This window comes from Nycticebus coucang, chromosome 15, assembly GCF_027406575.1.
Source record: "Nycticebus coucang isolate mNycCou1 chromosome 15, mNycCou1.pri, whole genome shotgun sequence".
Taxonomy (NCBI): Eukaryota; Metazoa; Chordata; class Mammalia; order Primates; family Lorisidae; genus Nycticebus; species Nycticebus coucang.
Genome location: NC_069794.1, coordinates 4,566,882 through 4,586,116, shown reverse-complemented (window position 1 = coordinate 4,586,116; position 19,235 = coordinate 4,566,882). Strand labels below are relative to the sequence as shown.

The following is a 19,235-nucleotide window of genomic DNA, read 5'->3' as shown; positions in this document are numbered from 1 at the left end:
CATGCTCTCTTGATCACTATGGACTTGTAATATAGCCTGAAGTCCGGTAGGGTGATGTGTCTGGCTTTGTTTTTATTACTAAAATTTGCCATGGCCATACAGGTTTTTTCTGGTTCTATATGAAATGAAGAACTATTTTTTCTAGTTGTTCAAAGTATAATGTTGGCATTTTAATGGGGATTGCACTGAATATTTAAGTTGCTTTGGGAAGTACAGATATTTTAACAAGGTTGATTCTTCTCAGCCAAGAGCATGGCTTGTTCTTCCATTCGTTAATGTCTTCTGCTATTTTTTTCTCCTTGGGTTTTCATAATTCTCTTTGACAAGATTGTTCACTTCTTTTGGGGTATATTCATAGGTATTTCATTTTCTTTGGAGCTACTTTTAAGGGAATTGTGTCCTTGATTTTCTTCTCAACTTGGCTGTTATTAGTGTATACAAAGGCTACGGTTTGTGGAAATTGATTTTATACCCTGGGGCATTACTGTATTTCTTGATCACTTCCAGGAGTCTTATGGTTGAATCTCTGGGTTTCTCTACATATAAGATCATATCATCAGGAAAGAGTGAGAGTTTGACCTCCTCTTCCCCCATTTGGATTCTCTTTATGTCTTTCTCTTGCCTGATTGCATTGGCTAGAACTTCCAAAACTATGTTGAATACTAGTGATGATAGAGGACATCCTTGTCTGATTCCAGTTTTAAGTGGAAAAAGGAATGGTTTTACTCCATTCAGTAAGATATTAGCTATGGGTCGGTGGTAGAGGCTTCAATCAGTTTAAGAAATGGGATGCCTATGTCTATTTTCTTCAGTGTTCTTGTTAAAAAAGGATACTGAATTTTATCAAATGCTGTTTATGCATCTATTGAGAGGATCATATGGCTTTTGTTTTCTTGATTTTTTTTTTTATTAAATCATAGCTCTGTACATTAATGCGATCATGGGGCACCATACACTGGTTTTATAGACCATTTGACACATTTTCATCACACTGGTTAACATAGCCTTCCTGGCATTTTCTTAGTTATTGTGTTAAGACATTTATATTCTACATTTACTAAGTTTCACATGTACCCTTGTAAGATGCACTTCAGGTATAATTCCACCAATCACCCTCCCTCCACCCATCCTCATTCCCTCTCCCCCTTTCCCCATTCTTAGGTTATAACTGGGTTATAGCTTTCATATGAAAGCCATAAATTAGTTTCATAGTAGGGCTGAATACATTGGATACTTTTTCTTCCATTCTTGAGATACTTTACTAAGAAGAATATGTTCCAGCTCCATCCATGTAAACATGAAAGAGGTAAAGTCTCCATCTTTCTTTAAGGCTGCATAATATTCCATGGTGTACATATACCACAATTTATTAATCCATTCATGGATCAAAGGGCACTTGGGCTTTTCCCATGACTTAGCAATTATGAATTGGGCTGCAATAACATTCTGGTACAAATATCTTGGTTATAATGTGATTTTTGGTCTTCTGGGTATATACCTAGTAGCAGAATTATAGGATTGAATGGCAGATCTATTTTTAGATCTCTAAGTGTTCTCCAAACATCTTTCCAAAAGGAATGTATTAATGTTTTCTTCTATTGATATGCTGAATTACATTTATGGATTTGCTTATGTTAAACTGGCCTTGAATTACTGGGATGAAGCCTACTTGATCATGTTGTATAATTTGTTTAATGTGTGGCTGTAATCTATTGGCTAATGTTTTATTGAGTACTTTCACATAAATATTCATTAGTGAAATTAGTCTATAGTCTTCCTGTTTAGTTGGGTCCTTTCCTGGTTTGGGATCAGGGTGATGTTTGCTTCATAGAGCATGTTGGGGAAGGTTCCTTCTTTCTCAATGTTTTGGAATAATTTTTGCAATATGCATATAACTCTTCTTTGAAGTTTTGATGGAATTCTGGTGTGAAGCCATCTGGTCCAGTGCTTTTTTTGTTGTTGTTGGAATATAAATTATTTCCATGATCTCAGTGCTTGATATTGGTCTGTTCAAAAGATCTATTTCTTCCTGGTTAAGTCTAGGGAGATGGTATGATCCCAGGTATTGATCTATTTTCTGCATGTTGTCAAATTTTGGGGTGTAGAGTTTCTTGTAGTAGTCAGAGATAATCTGTTGTACCTCTGTGACATTTGTTATTTCCCCTTTTCCATTTCTGATTGTGATTATTAGAGATTTTACTTTTCTGTTTCTAGTTAATATGTAAGCTTTACTGATTTTATTTATCTTTTCAAAGAACCAACTTTTTGTTTCATTAATTTTCTGAATGATTCTTTTGTTCTCAATTTCATTTACTTCTGATTTAATTTTTCGTCATTGTTTTTCTTCTGCCATGTTTGGGATTGGATTTTTTTTCTTTTTCTATTTCCTTGAAATGATTCATTAGGTTGTTCATATGCTCTCTTTCTGCTTTTTGGATATAGACATTTAATGTGATAAATTTCCCTCTTAGTACTGCTGTTGCAATATCCTACAGGCTTTGGTAACTTGTAGCTTCATTGTTGTTATGTTCAAGGAATTTAATCATTTCCTCCTATATCTCTTCCTTGACCCTCTACCATTCAGCATAAGATTGTTTAATTTCCATGCCTATCTGTGGAGATGAAAATTTTTGTTGGAGTTGAGTTCCACCTTTATTGCCTTGTGGTCTGAGAAGATACAAGGTATAATTTTTATTCTTTTAATTTTGTTGAGTTTGTTTGTGTCCTAGGATATGATCTATTTTGGAGAATGGTCCATGGGCTTATGAGAAGAATGTATATTCCTTAGCTTTGGGATAGTGTGCTCTGTATATGTCTATTAAGCATAAGTGTTCTAAGGTCACATTTAAGTCTCTAGTATCTTTGTTTAGTTTCTCTTTAGAGTATCTGTCCAGTTCTGTTGAAGAGATGTTAAAATCCTCAGCTATTATGGTGCTGTAGGATATCACACCTATGGTATTAGAGGATATTGATCTGACCAATCAAGGTCGGTTTTATAAATCTGGGGGCATTTAAGTTGGATGCATAAATATTTATAATTAAATGTTCTCTTGTTGTATTGTTCCTTTGACCAGTCTGAAGTGACCATCTTTGTCTTTCTTAACTTTAGTTTCTTCAAATCCACTTGTATCTGAAAATAAGATTGCAACCCCTCCTTTCTTCTGATTACCATTAGCATGAAATATTGTTTTCCAGCCCTTCACCATGAGTCTTGTTTTGTCTTTCAAGGTTAGATGTGGTTCCTGGAGATCGTATAGATGGCTTGTGCTTTTTTTATCCAATTGGTTAGTCTGTGTCTCTTGAGTGGGGAATTAAAGCTGTTAACATTTATTGAGAGAATTGATAAGTTAGTAGAGTTCTATTCATCTTATTTTTGTGAAAGTTCAATGCTTAGTTTTATATTTTGAGTCATTGTGGAAACTAGGTTTTGTCCTTTAGTTTCTGGGTGTTTAGTTAGCTGGTGGTCCATTATGATGGTCAATGTGGAGAATAGATCTAAGTGTTTTATGTAAAGCTTGTCTTGTGGCAAATTTCCTCACTGTTTGCATATCAGTAAAATATTTCTCCATTGATTTTGAAGCTTAGTTTAGCAGGATATACAATTCTGCACTGAAAATTGGTTTATTTAAGAAGGTTATAGATAGATGATCATGCTCTTCTGGGTTGGAAAGTTTTAGCTGAAAAATCCACTAGCACCCAGATAGAACTGCCCCAGTAGGTCAATTAGCACTTATTCCTGGCTGCTTGCAGAATTTTCTCTTTCATCTTCACTGTGGACAGGTTCATTACCATGTAATGAACATTCTTGGGGATGCTCTGTTTGTGTAGAGATAGTCCGGGATTTGATATCCCTCTAAAAGGAGTTTTCGAATCTTTAATGATACCTGAGAAATTTTAATTTATGATATCTTCCATAAAGCTTCCATTCCTTTGGGACATTCCTTTTCTCCTTCAGGGATGTCTGTAATTCAAATGTTTGAATGCTTTGTGAAGTTTATAATTCTCTGAGCAAATGTTCTCCTTTCTCTCTCTTCTTTTCTGCCTCTGTAACTTCCTGGGTTAGCTCAAGAGCTTTGTCCTCTATCTCTGAGATTCTGTCTTCTCCATGGTCTAATCTGTTATTGATGATTTCTACTGCATCTTTAAGTTCCCTGATTGACTTCTTCAACTCCTTATGTTCTGCTATCTCCTTTGTATGTTCTTCATACCTTTCATCAATTTTGGAGGTCTGTTTTTGGATTTCCTTTTGATTATTTTTCATTTTCTTGTCAATTCCCTTTATTGTTTTTGCCATCCACATTTTAAATTCCCTTTCTGTCATTTTCATTAATTTGTTACAGGTGGAATCCTCTGTGGTAGCTACCTCATGATCCTTTGGGGGAGAGGCATTTGCTGTTCTCGTTTTCCATGTTGCCAGAATTTTTCTGTTGCTTCTTCCTCATTTGTGTTTTCTTGTTCACTTCCTTCCTCTAGTTTTCCCTCTTTCTATCTTCTTTTCTTTAAATTATTTTGTCTCTGAGCTTAGATATTGAAGTAGCCTTTTGGTATAATGCCATAAGGAAGATTAGGGTAAAGAGCAAGAAGAGAGAAAGCAAAGAAAAAATGAGAGAAATAAAGAAGGGGGTGTGAAAGGAAAGAATTGAAGAAAAGGAGAGAAGAAGGAAAGAAAGAGCGAAAGAGTGACTAGAGACATGATGGTGTTTGGCAGTGTAGTTTGATCCACACCTGCAACTCTATATCTTTGGGAGGACCAGGCTGGGTAGGTCCCTTGAGGTCAGGAGCTCCTTACCAGCCTGGTAAAAAGCAAGGCTCCACTTCTACCAAACATAGAAAAAAAAAAAAATCAGCAGTATGTGTCAGTGGTGACCTGTCTTTCCAAAGGCCAAAGCTAGAAGGATACCCTAATGCATGAGCTCATGGCCTCCTTGAACCAGACAAATGCTGTGACTCCCCAGCCTAGCTTTTTATCTTTTAATATAAAATGATTGGGCCATCTTTTTTTTTTTTTTTAAGACAGAGTCTCAAGCTGTCACTCTGGGTAGAGTGCTGTGATGTCATAGCTCCCAGCAATCTCAAACTCTTGGGCATAAGCAATTCTCTCACCTGCCACAATGCCCAGCTATTTTTTGGTTGTAGTTGTCATTGTTGCTTGGCAGGCCTGGGCTGGATTCAAACTCACCAGCTCTGGTGTACATGGCTTGCGCCCTAGCCACTGAGCTACAAGAGCTGAGCCTGGGCCATCTTTTTTTATTTTTTAAGAAATATTAGTAATCTTGTCTTTATATTCTTTCCATTTTCTCTTATACAAAAATAAGGAATCTGTGAGCAATCTGTTCTTTTATATATATATATATATATATTGAATAGCTTTATTGAGGCTAGATTTATACACGAACATCTGGAAGTATTTATTTTTTTTTCCAGGGGTCCTCAAACTTTTTATTTTATTTATTTATTTATTAAATCATAGCTGTGTACATCAATATGATCATGGGGCACCATACACTTGGTTCATAGAATACTTGACACATTTTCATCTCATTAGTTGACAAATGTAGAATGCAAATGTCTTGGCAAAGTAACTAAGAAAATGCCAGAAGGGCTATGTCAACTAATGAGATGAAAATGTATCAAATATTCTATGAGCAATCTGTTCTTATTCTTTCCATCTTTCTATTGGGATATTGGTCATTTTTTCCCCAAGGACTTTATTTTTTCATTTATTTATTCAAAATTTCAGAATATTATGGGAGTTCAAATGTTTTGGTCACATGAATTGCTTTTGTACAATTTTAGTCAAAGTTATAAGTGTGCCCTTCCCCCATGTAGTGTGTATTGTACCTGATTTATACCTCACCTCTTGCCCTCTCCTACCTGCTTGCTTTCCATTAAGTTTTACTACCAAATGTACACATAGGTGTTGATTGATTACTTCCAATTTATTCTAATAGTGAGTATACGTTGTGTTTGCTTTTCCATTCTTGTGAAATATCATTAAGAAGTATGGTATCCATTTCCATCAAGGTTGTTGCAAAAGGTATTAGTTCACTGTTTTTTGTTTGTTTGTTTAATGACTGAGACATACTCTGTGATATACATATACCACATTTTATTAATCCATTCATGTATTGATGGGCATTTGGCTTGGTTCCACATCTTTGCAGTCATGATTTGTGCTGCAATAGATATTCAAGTGTACATGTCTTCTTGATAAAATGACTCTTTTCCTTTGGGTAAATACCCACTCATAGAATTTCTGGGTCAGGGCGGCACCTGTGGCTCAAAGGAGTAGGGCACTGGCTCCATATACTGGAGGTGGTGGGTTCAAACCCAGCCCCAGACAAAAACTGCAAAAAAAAAAAAAAAATTTTTTTTTCTGGATCAAATGGTAGGTCTACTTTCAGTTCTTTGAGGCATCTCAAGATGACTTTCCATAGAGGTTGTACAAATTTTCAGTCCTGCCAACACTGTATAAGTCTTTCTTTCCCCTTCACATCTACCCAGCATTTGTTGTTTGGGGATATTTTTGATTAAAGCCATTAATACAGGAGTTAAGTGATAACTCTTGTGGTTTTGATCTGTATTTCCCTGATGATTACATGTAACAGTTTCAAAGTGAATACTACATTCTGTGACAATGAATTCCTGCAAAACTCACAACCTTCTAAGACTCAATCAGGAAGAAACAGGAACAGTGGAAAAACTCTGCTAACATGAATAACCAGAATAGATCAACCCCACCAAGGAGAGATATGGCAGATGTAACTGAATATCCCATTCATAAACAGCTGGCCGAGATGTCAGAAATCGAATTCAGAATTTGGATTACAAATAAGATTAATAGAATGGAGGAAAATTTGGAATTAGAAATTCAAGGAGCAATTCAAAAGTCGGAATTAGAAATTTAAGAGGAAGAGAAATGGAGAGCAAAAACAGATCATTCTCTCAGAGAGCTCTGGGATAATTTGAAGAAGGCTAATATACGCCTCATTGGAATCCCCGAAAGTGATGAAGTGGCCTCACAAGGCACAGAGGCCCTTCTACGTGAAATTATGAAAGAGAATTTTCCAGACATGCCAAGAGGTTATGAAATTCAGATAGCAGACAGTTTCAGAACCCCAGCACGATTCAATCTGAATAAGACATTCCCCAGGCATATTATAATTAACTTCACTAAAGTTAATATGAAGCAGAAAATTCTCAAAGCAGCCAGACGGAAGAAATCCATTACCTACAAAGGGAAGAATATTAGAATGACTGCAGATTTCTCTGCTGAAACTTTTCAAGACAGAAGAGGGTGATCATTGACTTTTAATCTCCTAAAGCAAAATAACTTTCAACTCCGGATCCTGTATTCAGCTAAACTGAGTTTCATTTATGGTGGAGAAATTAAATACTTTAATGACATTCATATGTTGAAGAAATTTGCCATAACCATACCAGTTCTTCAGGGTATTCTTAGACCTATCCTCTGTAATGACCAGCCCAATCCTCTACTACAAAAGTAAACTCACTCAGAAACTTTTGATCAAACTCCAACTTCCACAGTGGTGAAAGGATGAAAAATGTCCACTGGACTTTTGAAAAACTAGATACCCAAAATTTTACCAGACTTATCAATATTCTCCATTAATGTGAACAGCTTCAACTGTCCTCTAAAGAGGCACAGGTTAGCTGACTGGATACAAAAACTCAGGCCAGATATTTGCTGCATACAAGAGTCATATCTTACCTTAAAAGATAAATGTAGACTCAGGGTGAAAGGATGGTTATCCATATTTCAGGCAAATGATAATCAGAAAAAAAGCAGGTGTTGCAATTCTATTTGTAGACACAATAGGCTTTAAACCAACAAAAGTAAGGAAGGATAAGAATGGTCACTTCATGTTTGTTAAGTGTAATATTCAATATGATGAGATTTCAATTATTAATATCTATGCACCCAACCAGAATGCACCTCAATTTATAAGAGAAACTCTAACAGACATGAGCAACTTGATTTCCTCCAGCTCCATGATAGTTGGAGATTTCAACACTCCTTTGGCAGTGTTGGATAGATCCTCCAATAAGAAGCTGAACAAAGAAATTTTGGATTTAAATCTAACCATCCAACATTTGGATTTAGCAGACGTCTACAGAACATTTCATCCCATCAAAACTGAATACACATACTTCTCATCAGCCCACGGAAACGTACTCCAAAATTGATCACATCTTAGGTCACAAGTCTAACCTCAGTAAATTTAAAGGAATAGAAATTATTCCTTGCATCTTCTCGGACCACCATGGAATAAAACTTGAGCTGAGTAACAACAGGAATCTGCATACTCATACAAAAACATGGAAGTTAAATAACCTTATGCTGAATGATAGCTGGGTCAAAGATGAGATCAAGAAGGAAATTGCCAAATTTTTGTAACAAAACGACAATGAAGACATGAATTATCAGAACCTCTGGGATACCGCAAAGGCAGTCCTAAGAAGGAAATTTATAGCACTGCAAGCCTTCCTCAAGAGAACAGAAAGAGAGGAAGTTAACAACTTAATGGGACATCTCTAGCAACTGGAAAAGGAAGAACATTCCAACCCCAAACCCAGTAAAAGAAAAGAAATAACAAAAATTAGAGCAGAATTAAATGAAATTGAAAACAAAAGAATTATACAACAGATAAATAAATCAAAAAGTTGGTTTTTTGAAAAGGTCAATAAAATAGATAAACCTTTGGCTAACCTAACCAGGAAAAAAAAGAGTAAAATCTCTAATCTCATCAATCAGAAACAACGAAGACGAAATAACAACAGACTCCTCAGGAATTCAAAAAATCCTTAATGAATATTACAAGAAAATTTATTCTCAGAAATATGAAAAGGAAATTGTCCAATACTTGGAAGCAGGTCACCTTCCAAGACTTAGCCAGAATCAACTGGAAATGTTAACAGGCCCTTATCAAGTTCTGAAATAGCATCAACCATACTAAATCTTCCTAAAAAGAAAAACCCGGACCAGATGGCTTCACATCAGAATTCTAACAAACCTTTAAAGAGGAACTAGTACCTATATTACTCAACCTGTTCCAACATGTAGAAAAAGTAGGAAGACTACCCAACACGTTCTATGATACAGACCTAAGAGCTACTTGGTTTTCTGTCTTTGCTAAAATACAACAGTGGAATTTAGTAAGAACTGAGTCATTAATTTTATAGACATAAATACAATGGAAAGAAGTAAGAAATCAATTTGAGGGTGGCACCGTAGCTCAAAGGAGTAGGGTGCTGACCCATATGCCAGAGGTGGTGGGTTCAAACCCAGCCCTAGCCAGAAACTGCAAAAAAAAAAAAAAAAAATGAAAATAAAATAAGAAAAGAAAAGAAAAAAAAGAAAGAAAGAAATCAATTTGAATTGTTGCAAAAATTTTAGTGAATTAAACTGTCTTGCTAGAATATAAATAAGCAGGCTTGATTGTGTTTTACTTGAAGAGTATACACGGGATTTCCTTTCCCAGAATTTCAGTAACCGTAGTAAAATTATTTTTTAAAAACCTACTAAATACTTGTGATTAATTGTCATAGTACATGGTTATGTCAAATTATTTTATGTCTATGCTTGAGTTAGTTAATTTTAAAAGTATTTGTCACATGTCTGCTCTGGGCCAGTCATCATGCCAAGCCCTGAAAAGTAGCAAGGAACCAAACACAACAGCCTTTCAGCTCCCAGAGGTCAGAATCTAAAATGTGTATTATTATTATTATTATTATTTTATACAACTCTGTTCTAAGTAGTAAATGATTATCACTAAGCCATGGAAGCACTTACCTCCAAAGTCAACAGTTAGTATTTTACAATAATGACAATCATTATATCAATTCTCCCTCATTTTCTCAGCACTCTAAAAATGTAGTTTGAGTCCATGATACCATTTAAACAAAATTAAAAACTATTTTATTTTATTTTATTCCACTGTTTTATTACTGTGTATAATCTTTTTACTGAAATTATATCACATGAAGATAGGTGAGGATGATTTTGCCTTTGTTACTTGTAATGAGGTCTTTGTTGTTGTTGTTGTTCATGTGGTATTATTATCCAGTATGGTACTTGGGTTTTTATTTAAGGAAAATGTTCCTTAGAGCCCTTCTTTGGGGAAAGCAGGTTAGTGACCAGACTGGCCCCATGTCAGGGGCACATTCACTCTCCAGGAGAGCCAGGGAAGAAGGTGGCTCCTGGGATTGAGCAGGGCCACACAGGAGTGTTTGCCGACAAGACCCTGAGATCTCTTTACACGTCACTCCGCCCCCTTTCCTTTCTCCCTCTCTCCATGGCAATTTTCCTACCTCTGTCTGTGGTGATGTGAACTTAAAGGGCTGTCAAAGGGAACTGTTCATTTTAACTTGAATTTCCAGTATAATTTGTCTTATCAATTAGGGCATTTAAATCCTTAGAAATACACAGAAATTGAGGTTCATATCTTGTCTTCTCCTCTCCAGATCTTATTTGGAGTTGTAATTGAAATTAGTACAGCTTTTAGAGAAAATAGCATGGAATTTCCTCAAAAAAATTAAAGTAAGGGGGTAAGGGATGAAAAGATTCCCTGTGGGGTACAATGCCCACTATTCAGGTGGTGGGTGCACTGAAAGCCCAGACTTAAAAAACACACACAATGGAACTCAAGGTGTACACCTGTAGCTGCCAAAATAAAAAAAGAGGAAAAAGTAAAAATAAAATACAATATGACCCAGCAATCCCACTATTCAGTATGTACAAAAGGAACTGAAGATCTTCTCACCCAAGAGCTAGCCAGGGCAACCCTATGAGCTTCTGAGATCAGCCAACATCAGACGCATCCAGGGTGGTCTGGCCCCAGATAAGGTATCTGTACTTCAATGCTTACGGCAGCACTATTCAAAGTAGCCAAGATAGTGAATCAGTCTAAAAGTCCATTGACAGATGAATAGAGAAGGAAAATGTGTATTATACACAGTGGGATATGATTCAGCTATAAAAAAAGAAATGCTATCATTTACAACAACATGGATGAACTTGAAGGGCATTATGTCAAGTGGAATAAGCCAGGCACAGAAAAACAGATACTGCATGATTTCACTCATGAGTGAAATCTGAAAAAAAAGCTGCAGGTTAACTTGTAGAAGTAAAGAGAATGGTGGTGGCCAGGCACGGTGGCTCATGCCTGTAATCCTAGTACTCTGGGAAGCTGACGGGTGGATTGCTTGAGCTCATGAGTTTGAGACCAGCCTGAACAAAAGGTGAGACCCCGTCTCTACTAAAAACAGAAAAACTGAAGCAAGAGGATCACTTGAGCTCAAGAGTTGGAGGTTGCTGTGAGCTATGACGCCATGGCACTATCCAGGGTGACAGTTTGAGACTCTGTCTTGAAAAGAAAAGAGAGCAAGAGACTGGTGGTTACCAGGGGCTAGGGAGGTGGTGATGGAGAGAGCTGGGGAGATGTTGGTCAAAGACGACAGGATTTCAGTTAGACAGAAGAACTGAGTTTAACAGATCTGTTATACAATATGGTGACTACAGTTAATAATAATGTCTTATATTCTTGAAAATGCTAAGAAAGTAGGTATTAAGTATCTTCACCCCAAAATGACAGCTATGTGGGGGTATATATATGATAATTAGCCTGAGTTAGCCATTCCACAATGCATATATATTTCAAAATATCATGCTATATGTACATACAAGTTTATCTGTCAGATTAAAAAAGAAAATTTAAAAAGAATTTTATATCGAAAAAGTTCAAATATGATCCAATTTCTTGGACACACTCTGCAGGAGACCCATACACTGGACAGTCAAACTTCTGGGATGTGAGAACACCGTCAGCTCCCATATCACAGCGTGCTCCCTGCGGAAATCCACAGGAGAAAGTTTTGCTTAATCTCAGTTCTAGGAAAAGTTATTCTTTCCTTGAGTTTCTGGCACATTGTCTCTTTTGGACTCTTAATTGATTTTGTTTCCCTTTTTGTTATAACGAGGATGAAATTTGGAGATATGTGTGGCCCACCATTACCAATTGTCTTTAATATAATTTTAGACAAACACCATAGCTTTAGTTTATTATTCTATTCTATATGACCATTTCCCTCATCTTCTAGTCACTTATCATTTTATTCCTACTCCCCAAGTTTCCCAGCCCCTAGTCTTAGGGCTCACCCTGGACTCTGATATTTACATCGCACACACAGGGGACTCCAGCAGGAGTTCACAGGAGAGGCTATTTCTACTCCCTGGGTATCGACACCCACAAGCACCCGCACGTAATCCTGGCTCAGTGACCAGGTCCCTCTTGCCTAGTCGCTCTGTGGTTGTTGTTTTCTCTGCCCCTTTCATCCTACCCTTCAGCACAGGAACTCACCTGTTACTCCCCAAGAGATAGTTGAGAAATAATGCAGGAGAATTATCCATGAACTGAACAGAAAACGTGTAACCGGGAATCACAGACTGTTATTACAGAGACCTTGGGATGTTATTAGTCACCTTCTGCTGCCTTCCTCAGGCTCTGCTCCCACATCAGTCTGCGTTGGGGCTGGGAGACTTGCCACCTCAAGTGCCCTTGGCTAAGGTATTTTCATACTTCCTCTGTCCTCTCTGCAACCAGGAGTGCACCATTCAGAGAATTTTATCTTCTCTTTGCTCCATTACTCTCCCATCCAGACCAGCCTTTCTTACGAAATAGCTGAAACAGAACTGTAAAGAGAAGCCCAGACCTTCCTATAAAGTGTTTGCTCTCAAGCCCCTGTCTCTGCTAGTCGCTCAGGTTAATATTTGAGTGGCGTCTAAGAAGCCAATGTAGTATTGTAATTTGTCTTTTTTTTTTTGATACAGAATTTCGATGTGTCGCCCTGGGTAGAGTGCCGTGGCATCATAGGTCACTGCAACTTCAAACTCTTGGGCTTAAGTGATTTTCTTGCCTCATCCTCCCAAGTAGCTGGGACTACAGAATTTGTCTCATTTTTTAATTATTTTTTTAAAGGTGAAACTCCCTTCTAAGTTTCACGTATACAGTATTTTAGCAGCTCAGTGGATGTGAAAACTGTTTTCCGTGGGTTTTTCTCTCATCAGCGCTTCTCTTCCCTGCAGGAGCTTACACATTTGTTCCTTGGCTTCTCAGCTTTAAAAGAGGAAGTGCCCTGGAAGAAAGAGAGAATAAAATATTGGTCAAAGAAACTGGCTACTTCTTTATATATGGCCAGGTAGGTTCAAACCGTGATTCTGCTTTCTCTGTCCAAAGCCTCCCATTTTGTGCTCATGTCTGATAAAGATTTTTGGTTTGTTTCTCAGGTTTTATACACCGATAACACCTTTGCCATGGGACATCTAATACAGAGGAAAAAAGTCCATGTCTTTGGGGATGAATTGAGTCTGGTGACTTTATTCCGATGTATTCAAAATATGCCTGAAAATCTACCCAATAATTCCTGTTACTCAGCTGGTAAATAAGATACTCAGACCTGCTTACTGTGGAATGAAGATAGTTTGATAAGAAATCTGAGCAGCACAATGCCAAAAAAAAAAAAAAAGAAAGAAAAGAAAGAAAGAAAGAGAAAAGGACAGCTCCCCAAAGTGCAGATAGAAAGATATTTCTCAAGATCTCAAGATACTGCATGATTTTTGTCTTGAATAATAAACTAGTCCATTTTAATTGAGACATAGTATTTTGTGCTACCATTTTTGCATATCTTTAGACAGGCCAGTGACTTTGTAGCATTCTACATTGACAGCGATTCTAACGTATTTTCTTGGACCCTTAATATCAACATCTCACAAGCACTGAGTGCTCCCACTTGCCGGGTTCTCCTTCCTGCATTTTGTGTATGTTCGCTCCTTTCCCGTTTGAGAGAACTGGAATCTGAAACAGAGAGGCAGCATAAGTGGCTGCAGGCTGCACAGCAGTTAAGTTTCAGAACTTGGTTTAAACCAGATGATTTTGTTCCACAGTGTGAGGCACCAAAACTCTTCTTTACATGCTGTGGAGGACATGCCCGTGGCCAGGCTCGCAGGGAAAGGTACCCCAGCTGCTCCCTCAGGTTAACACAGGGGACAGATGGTGGGAATGGACACCAGACACCAACTTTGAGAGGCGCAGATGAAAAAACAGGGCAGGCCTTGGGAATTTGGGGGCTGCTTCAGCTGAATTGCCAGCGTTTCCTTTGTTTTATTTTTAGGGCTGATTTCAAGCTAGTTTAGGCTAATTAAAAAAATTATATGCACCTTAAACATACTTAACATTTCTCTGCTGATGGGCGGCGCCTGTGGCTCAGTCGGTAAGGCGCCGGCCTCATATACCGAGGGTGGTGGGTTCAAGCCCGGCCCCGGCCAAACTGCAACAAAAAAATAGCCGGGCGTTGTGGCGGGCGCCTGTAGTCCCAGCTACTCGGGAGGCTGAGGCAAGAGAATCGCTTAAGCCCAGGAGTTGGAGGTTGCTGTGAGCTGTGTGACGCCACGGCACTCTACCGAGGGCGATAAAGGGAGACTCTGTCTCTACAAAAAAAACATTTCTCTGCTGATTTTGTAAAATCTGTTCCGAGCCCTGGGGAATGTCTTCAGGGCACTTACCACCATGACAGTGTGGAAGGCAGGACTGAGCACCAGCTGTACAATTTGAAGGACTGTTACACATTTCAAAAGTGTTTACACAAATGTCCAATAAATCACTTAGAAACGAAAGGAGATTGAAATAATAGAGATGATGTCACTCTGGGTCTGCAGCCACAAACATCTTAATGGGGCAATGAGGAAGTTTGTGAAGGCGAAATTTCCTAATTTTCATAAAGAAATGTTTCCCTGCACTCACTGCTGACTAGTAATTTGGTGTTGCAAAATATTTAAAAAGGCTATTCAATCTGTTATTTATTTATATTCATTGATACTTAGAATTTCACCAAAAAGTCTTCTTAAATACTGGTTAATCATCTGTTGTTCTCACTTTTACTTCCTATTACCCTGCCAGATTTCTTGGGCACCTTTTTAAAGAATAATAAACTTGACTTATTTCTCATTACTAATAGCTTAGTGTTGTGTATGATAGCTGTTCATTGGGAGTTTAACCTTTGAAATTTAAATCTGAAGCAAATTTTTCAGAGCTGTTAAAAACTACATGTTAGTGTATAAGTGTATAACCTGTTTCCATATTAACTGAGAAAAATTTAAAAGGCCAACTTAAGTCCAACATAATATAAATGAACCACTTTTATACACAAAGAGGAATCTTATTCATTATTTTATTAACAAAGTATGTTCATCATATTCTAGAAAAAGTTATAGCTGATGGCTATAATCTGGAAGAGTTGAACTAGCCAATCATTTAGTGTCAGCATTTTAAATGAAATCTATAGTTGTTCAGACTCACTTAATTTTTGGAGTTAGTATTACTTTTTGCTCTGTGATCTATAGCCTTTGTCAAAATATTAGGTCATTTTTGCTCTCTATGATAATGATAAATCTATTCAATAAATAAATACAATCTTTTTTTTTTTTTTTGAGACAGAGCCTCACTCTGTTGCCCCAGGCTAGAGTGCGGTGGTGTCATAGCTCATGGCAACCTCAATCCAACTCTTGGACACAAGTAATCCTCATGCCTCAGCCTCCTGAGTAGCTGGGACTACAGGTGCCTGACACCTCACCCAGCTAATATACCAAATATTTTTTTATTTTAATTGCTTAAGGTGGTCCTCAAATGCTTTGCCAGTTCTAGGGAGTGCACACATTACCCTTAACGACACCTAAAAAGACGTCTCTTTTTTTATGGTCTGTTTCGGTCCATTCCAATAGAACACCCTACTGGGCATGGGAGCTTTCGTCATCCTTGTCAAAGCTCTATGATTGTCTAGAGGGTGTCTGGGACACGGTATGTATTGAGTACATAAACTCTGGCTGCTGCTCGAGTACATCTGGGTACTGTGGGCTTTAGGATAGAACAGACATTAACATAGATGTGTCGATGTAAGGACACTTTCCCTGTGGGTTAGTGAAATAAGGCAAATACTTTTTAAATTGTTAGTCATTGACTAAACATTGACAATTCAGACCTGGCTATTTTGTTCATTAATTTCTTTATTTCTTCTCCTTCCCTTACTCCTCCCCTTTATTCTTCTTTATATTTTTCTTTGAAGTAGGGTCAAGAATGACCCAGCATGACGGGGATAGGCCTGAACTGTAGTTTGTAATCCTGACTCACAGATACATTCATCACTGTAAATCAAGCACACACAGATTTAGTGGTCATTTTTAAAGTTATAATTACATTGCTGCTTTTGATTATAAAGTCAAATATGACCATCCCAGGACACAAAATATAGATGGTAATCTACAAAGTAAAGTAAATGATGAATCAAACTGCGGTCTGGACTCCAGAGGAAAACACTGGTAATGAATGTACTATGTTATTAAATGATGTCTTGCTTTTTTTATTTTTTAATTTTTTTGATTAGATCATAACTGTGTACATTATTGCATTTATGGGGTACAATGTGCTGATTTTATATTCAATTTGGAATGCTTACATCAAACTGGTTGACATAGCCTTCACCTCACTTAGTTAATCGTTGTGTTAAGACATTTATACTCTACTCTTAATATATTTGACATGTACCCTTGCGATATGCACAGTAGGTGAGGTACTTTTTAATATTTAAACTTTTTATATACAAATTTAAAAATATAAGTAGGACTATTCAGTATATATGTATGTGTGTAATTTTTTACATTTTAATTTAACATTATTACAAAAACTTTCCCTTGTTAAGAAAATTAGGAGAAACATACCTTGAACTATGTAATATTTCATCACAGGGATGTGCTGTGATTTACCTAACTTTTTTTTTTTTTAATTGTTTGGGATTCATTGAGGAAACCAAGAATTAGGTTACACTGATTGCATTTTACCTTTTCTTTCAAGTTAGATATTTGAGGGGTTTTTTGAAGCTCTATTTTATATACAGTAAGCAATAAATATACTTATCTCTTCTTTTTTTTTTTTTAGGCTAATAAAATTGTCACTGGTTTAGAAGTCCATTGGTGTATTCTGAAGTGTGAATGCTTATGTCCGCATTTTTTTCTGAAATAAAATAGCTTTATTTAAGGTTCTTTTTTTTCCTTTTTCCATAGTACAACCACTTAAAATTCTTATAAATTATTTTTTCCCAGGCATTGCAAAGCTGGAAGAAGGAGATGAACTTCAACTTGCAATACCACGGGAGAATGCACAGATATCCCGGGATGGAGATGGCACGTTTTTTGGTGCATTGAAACTGCTGTGACCTACTTAACAAACACCATGTCTGTAGTTAATTTCCTCCCTCCCTCTGTACCTCTAAGCAGAAAGCATTTAAGTGGAAATACCAAAAAACAAGACAAAAAAAAGTAGTTACCATAGCCTTTTCTGTGAGCTGTTTGTTTTGGTTTGCTGAAAGTAGTCCAAAACAGGAAATTTAACAGACAACCACAGCCAAAGAGTGTCATGTGAATTACAAGAAATAGAGTCCACTTCAGGAAAGATAGAATTAGGAAGACTTTTCACTATAATTCCATTTGAACTAGTTAGTCACACTTCTTGTCTCGGAGGAAGCGGTACAGACTTCTTCAAAAGTGGTATTCCAAAAAAAAATGAATAAATAAATAAATAAACAACAAAAGTGGTATTCCATTATTTACTATGAAACAAGTGCCCACATCTGTAAGGACCTTAAGATAATTATTGGAAATCTCTAGATGTATCTTCTGTTTTGACGTTAACTACAACACCCCCCTTATCAGTTAATGTTACCAAAAGCAAAAAATCAAAACTCTAGAAATTTTGAATTAGATACATAAAAAAGTAAACATTTAAATATTAAACAATTAGACTGAAAATAGCAGACATGGAACTGCCTAAGTCTTTTTTGGTTATTTCAAGTTTGCAATTTTTATATCTAATATAATGCATCACCCAGATAGTTTTCATAGGAAGGAATTTCCTCATTTGTCTATGCTTACATGCATTTTTTATAGTTAATTTCAATTCAGAAAGTTTTAACGTAGGGCAATTCTAATTTATGCACTGAAAGCATTAATTGAAAAATAACTATAATTGTTCTTATATAGAAATAAAATCTCCAAAAGAAGTTCATGAGTTAGTGAATACATTTATGATAATTTAATGTAATTTCCCCTTATTTCTTGTTCTTCTATTTCAAACTGCTGCTATTATAGTTCACATATCCAGGCCTTTAAAAAATATTCCTGTTATTAGCTTTGTAGAAATTAAGGTTTAATTAAAATCCTTGGCATGCTGAAGTATGTCACTTGCCAGGTGGTTCTGATAAAGATTATGATATCTCAGAAGACACCATCCTAGTTTTCCTGTGCAGTGACTTGTACTTGAGAATGCTGTAATAGGTTTCCTTTGGAACACCTGTGTCCTTGGTTTTGCTTGTCTTGTTACGTCATTTGTTTAAACAGTTTACTTCATTAAGCAGTTTACATCTTTCGTTTACTTCATTAAATAGCAGATGGAAAAATATACACAATAGCCTATATTAATTTTCCCATCTGCATTAAAATGTTTTTAAGATACATTTTTTTCAAGAAAAAATCATTTAAAAATGTATGTGTGAAAAAACAAAACTTTATTCAAATATCCAGCATCCATAATTTTTACTAATTGGTTAAACGTAAAATATATTTTGTGATTTATTTTGTTCTACAATGGTATAAAAAAGAAGATGCTGTAGGTGGGGTATAAGTTTTGATACTAAGATGGGCGGTTAGTAATTTTTCTAGAGAAAAATTGCTGCTGACTTGGATTGCCAAATAAACGATTCAGTGCCTTTTGCCTCGTTGTCTGAGTTTCTCTGAGAACTCCCACCCACCATTATTTCTCTGTATATGATTGTCACTTTAAAAATGAAATGAAACATTATAAATTAATACATGTTAGGTTATTACAATAGAGTATTTGGAAATGTGTTCTCCATGTTTGAAAAAGGATCTGTTCACATTCTTATCTAATTTTGAATGATTTAGAAGACATTGGTTATATTAACTTTAAAGTTGTATTTATAGTAATAGATTATAATTAATGAAGTTTTTGGTATAATATTGTGTGTGTGTACACCAATCATCAAGAAAAGCTTAGCAAACCAAATGTTCTTCTCCTTAAAAGCTGATTCTGAGGTGGTAAAATACCATTAGGACAAGCGTCTGGTGATGACCATGAACGGATCGCTGAGCG

The 19,235-nt window shown here is 36.4% G+C and overlaps 1 protein-coding gene across 1 annotated transcript in view; it reads left to right on the top strand.

Annotated features, from left to right (window-relative positions):
- TNFSF13B (TNF superfamily member 13b) overlaps positions 1 to 18,825 on the top strand; it is a 54,597-nt gene extending 35,772 nt beyond the window's left edge. The window contains exons 5-7 of the mRNA XM_053564115.1: positions 13,106 to 13,218; positions 13,307 to 13,457; positions 17,171 to 18,825. Of these exons, the coding sequence (XP_053420090.1) occupies positions 13,106 to 13,218; positions 13,307 to 13,457; positions 17,171 to 17,283 (377 nt within the window). The 3' untranslated portion in view covers positions 17,284 to 18,825. The remainder of the gene's footprint in view (positions 1 to 13,105; positions 13,219 to 13,306; positions 13,458 to 17,170) is intronic.
- Positions 18,826 to 19,235: the final 410 nt, after the last annotated feature.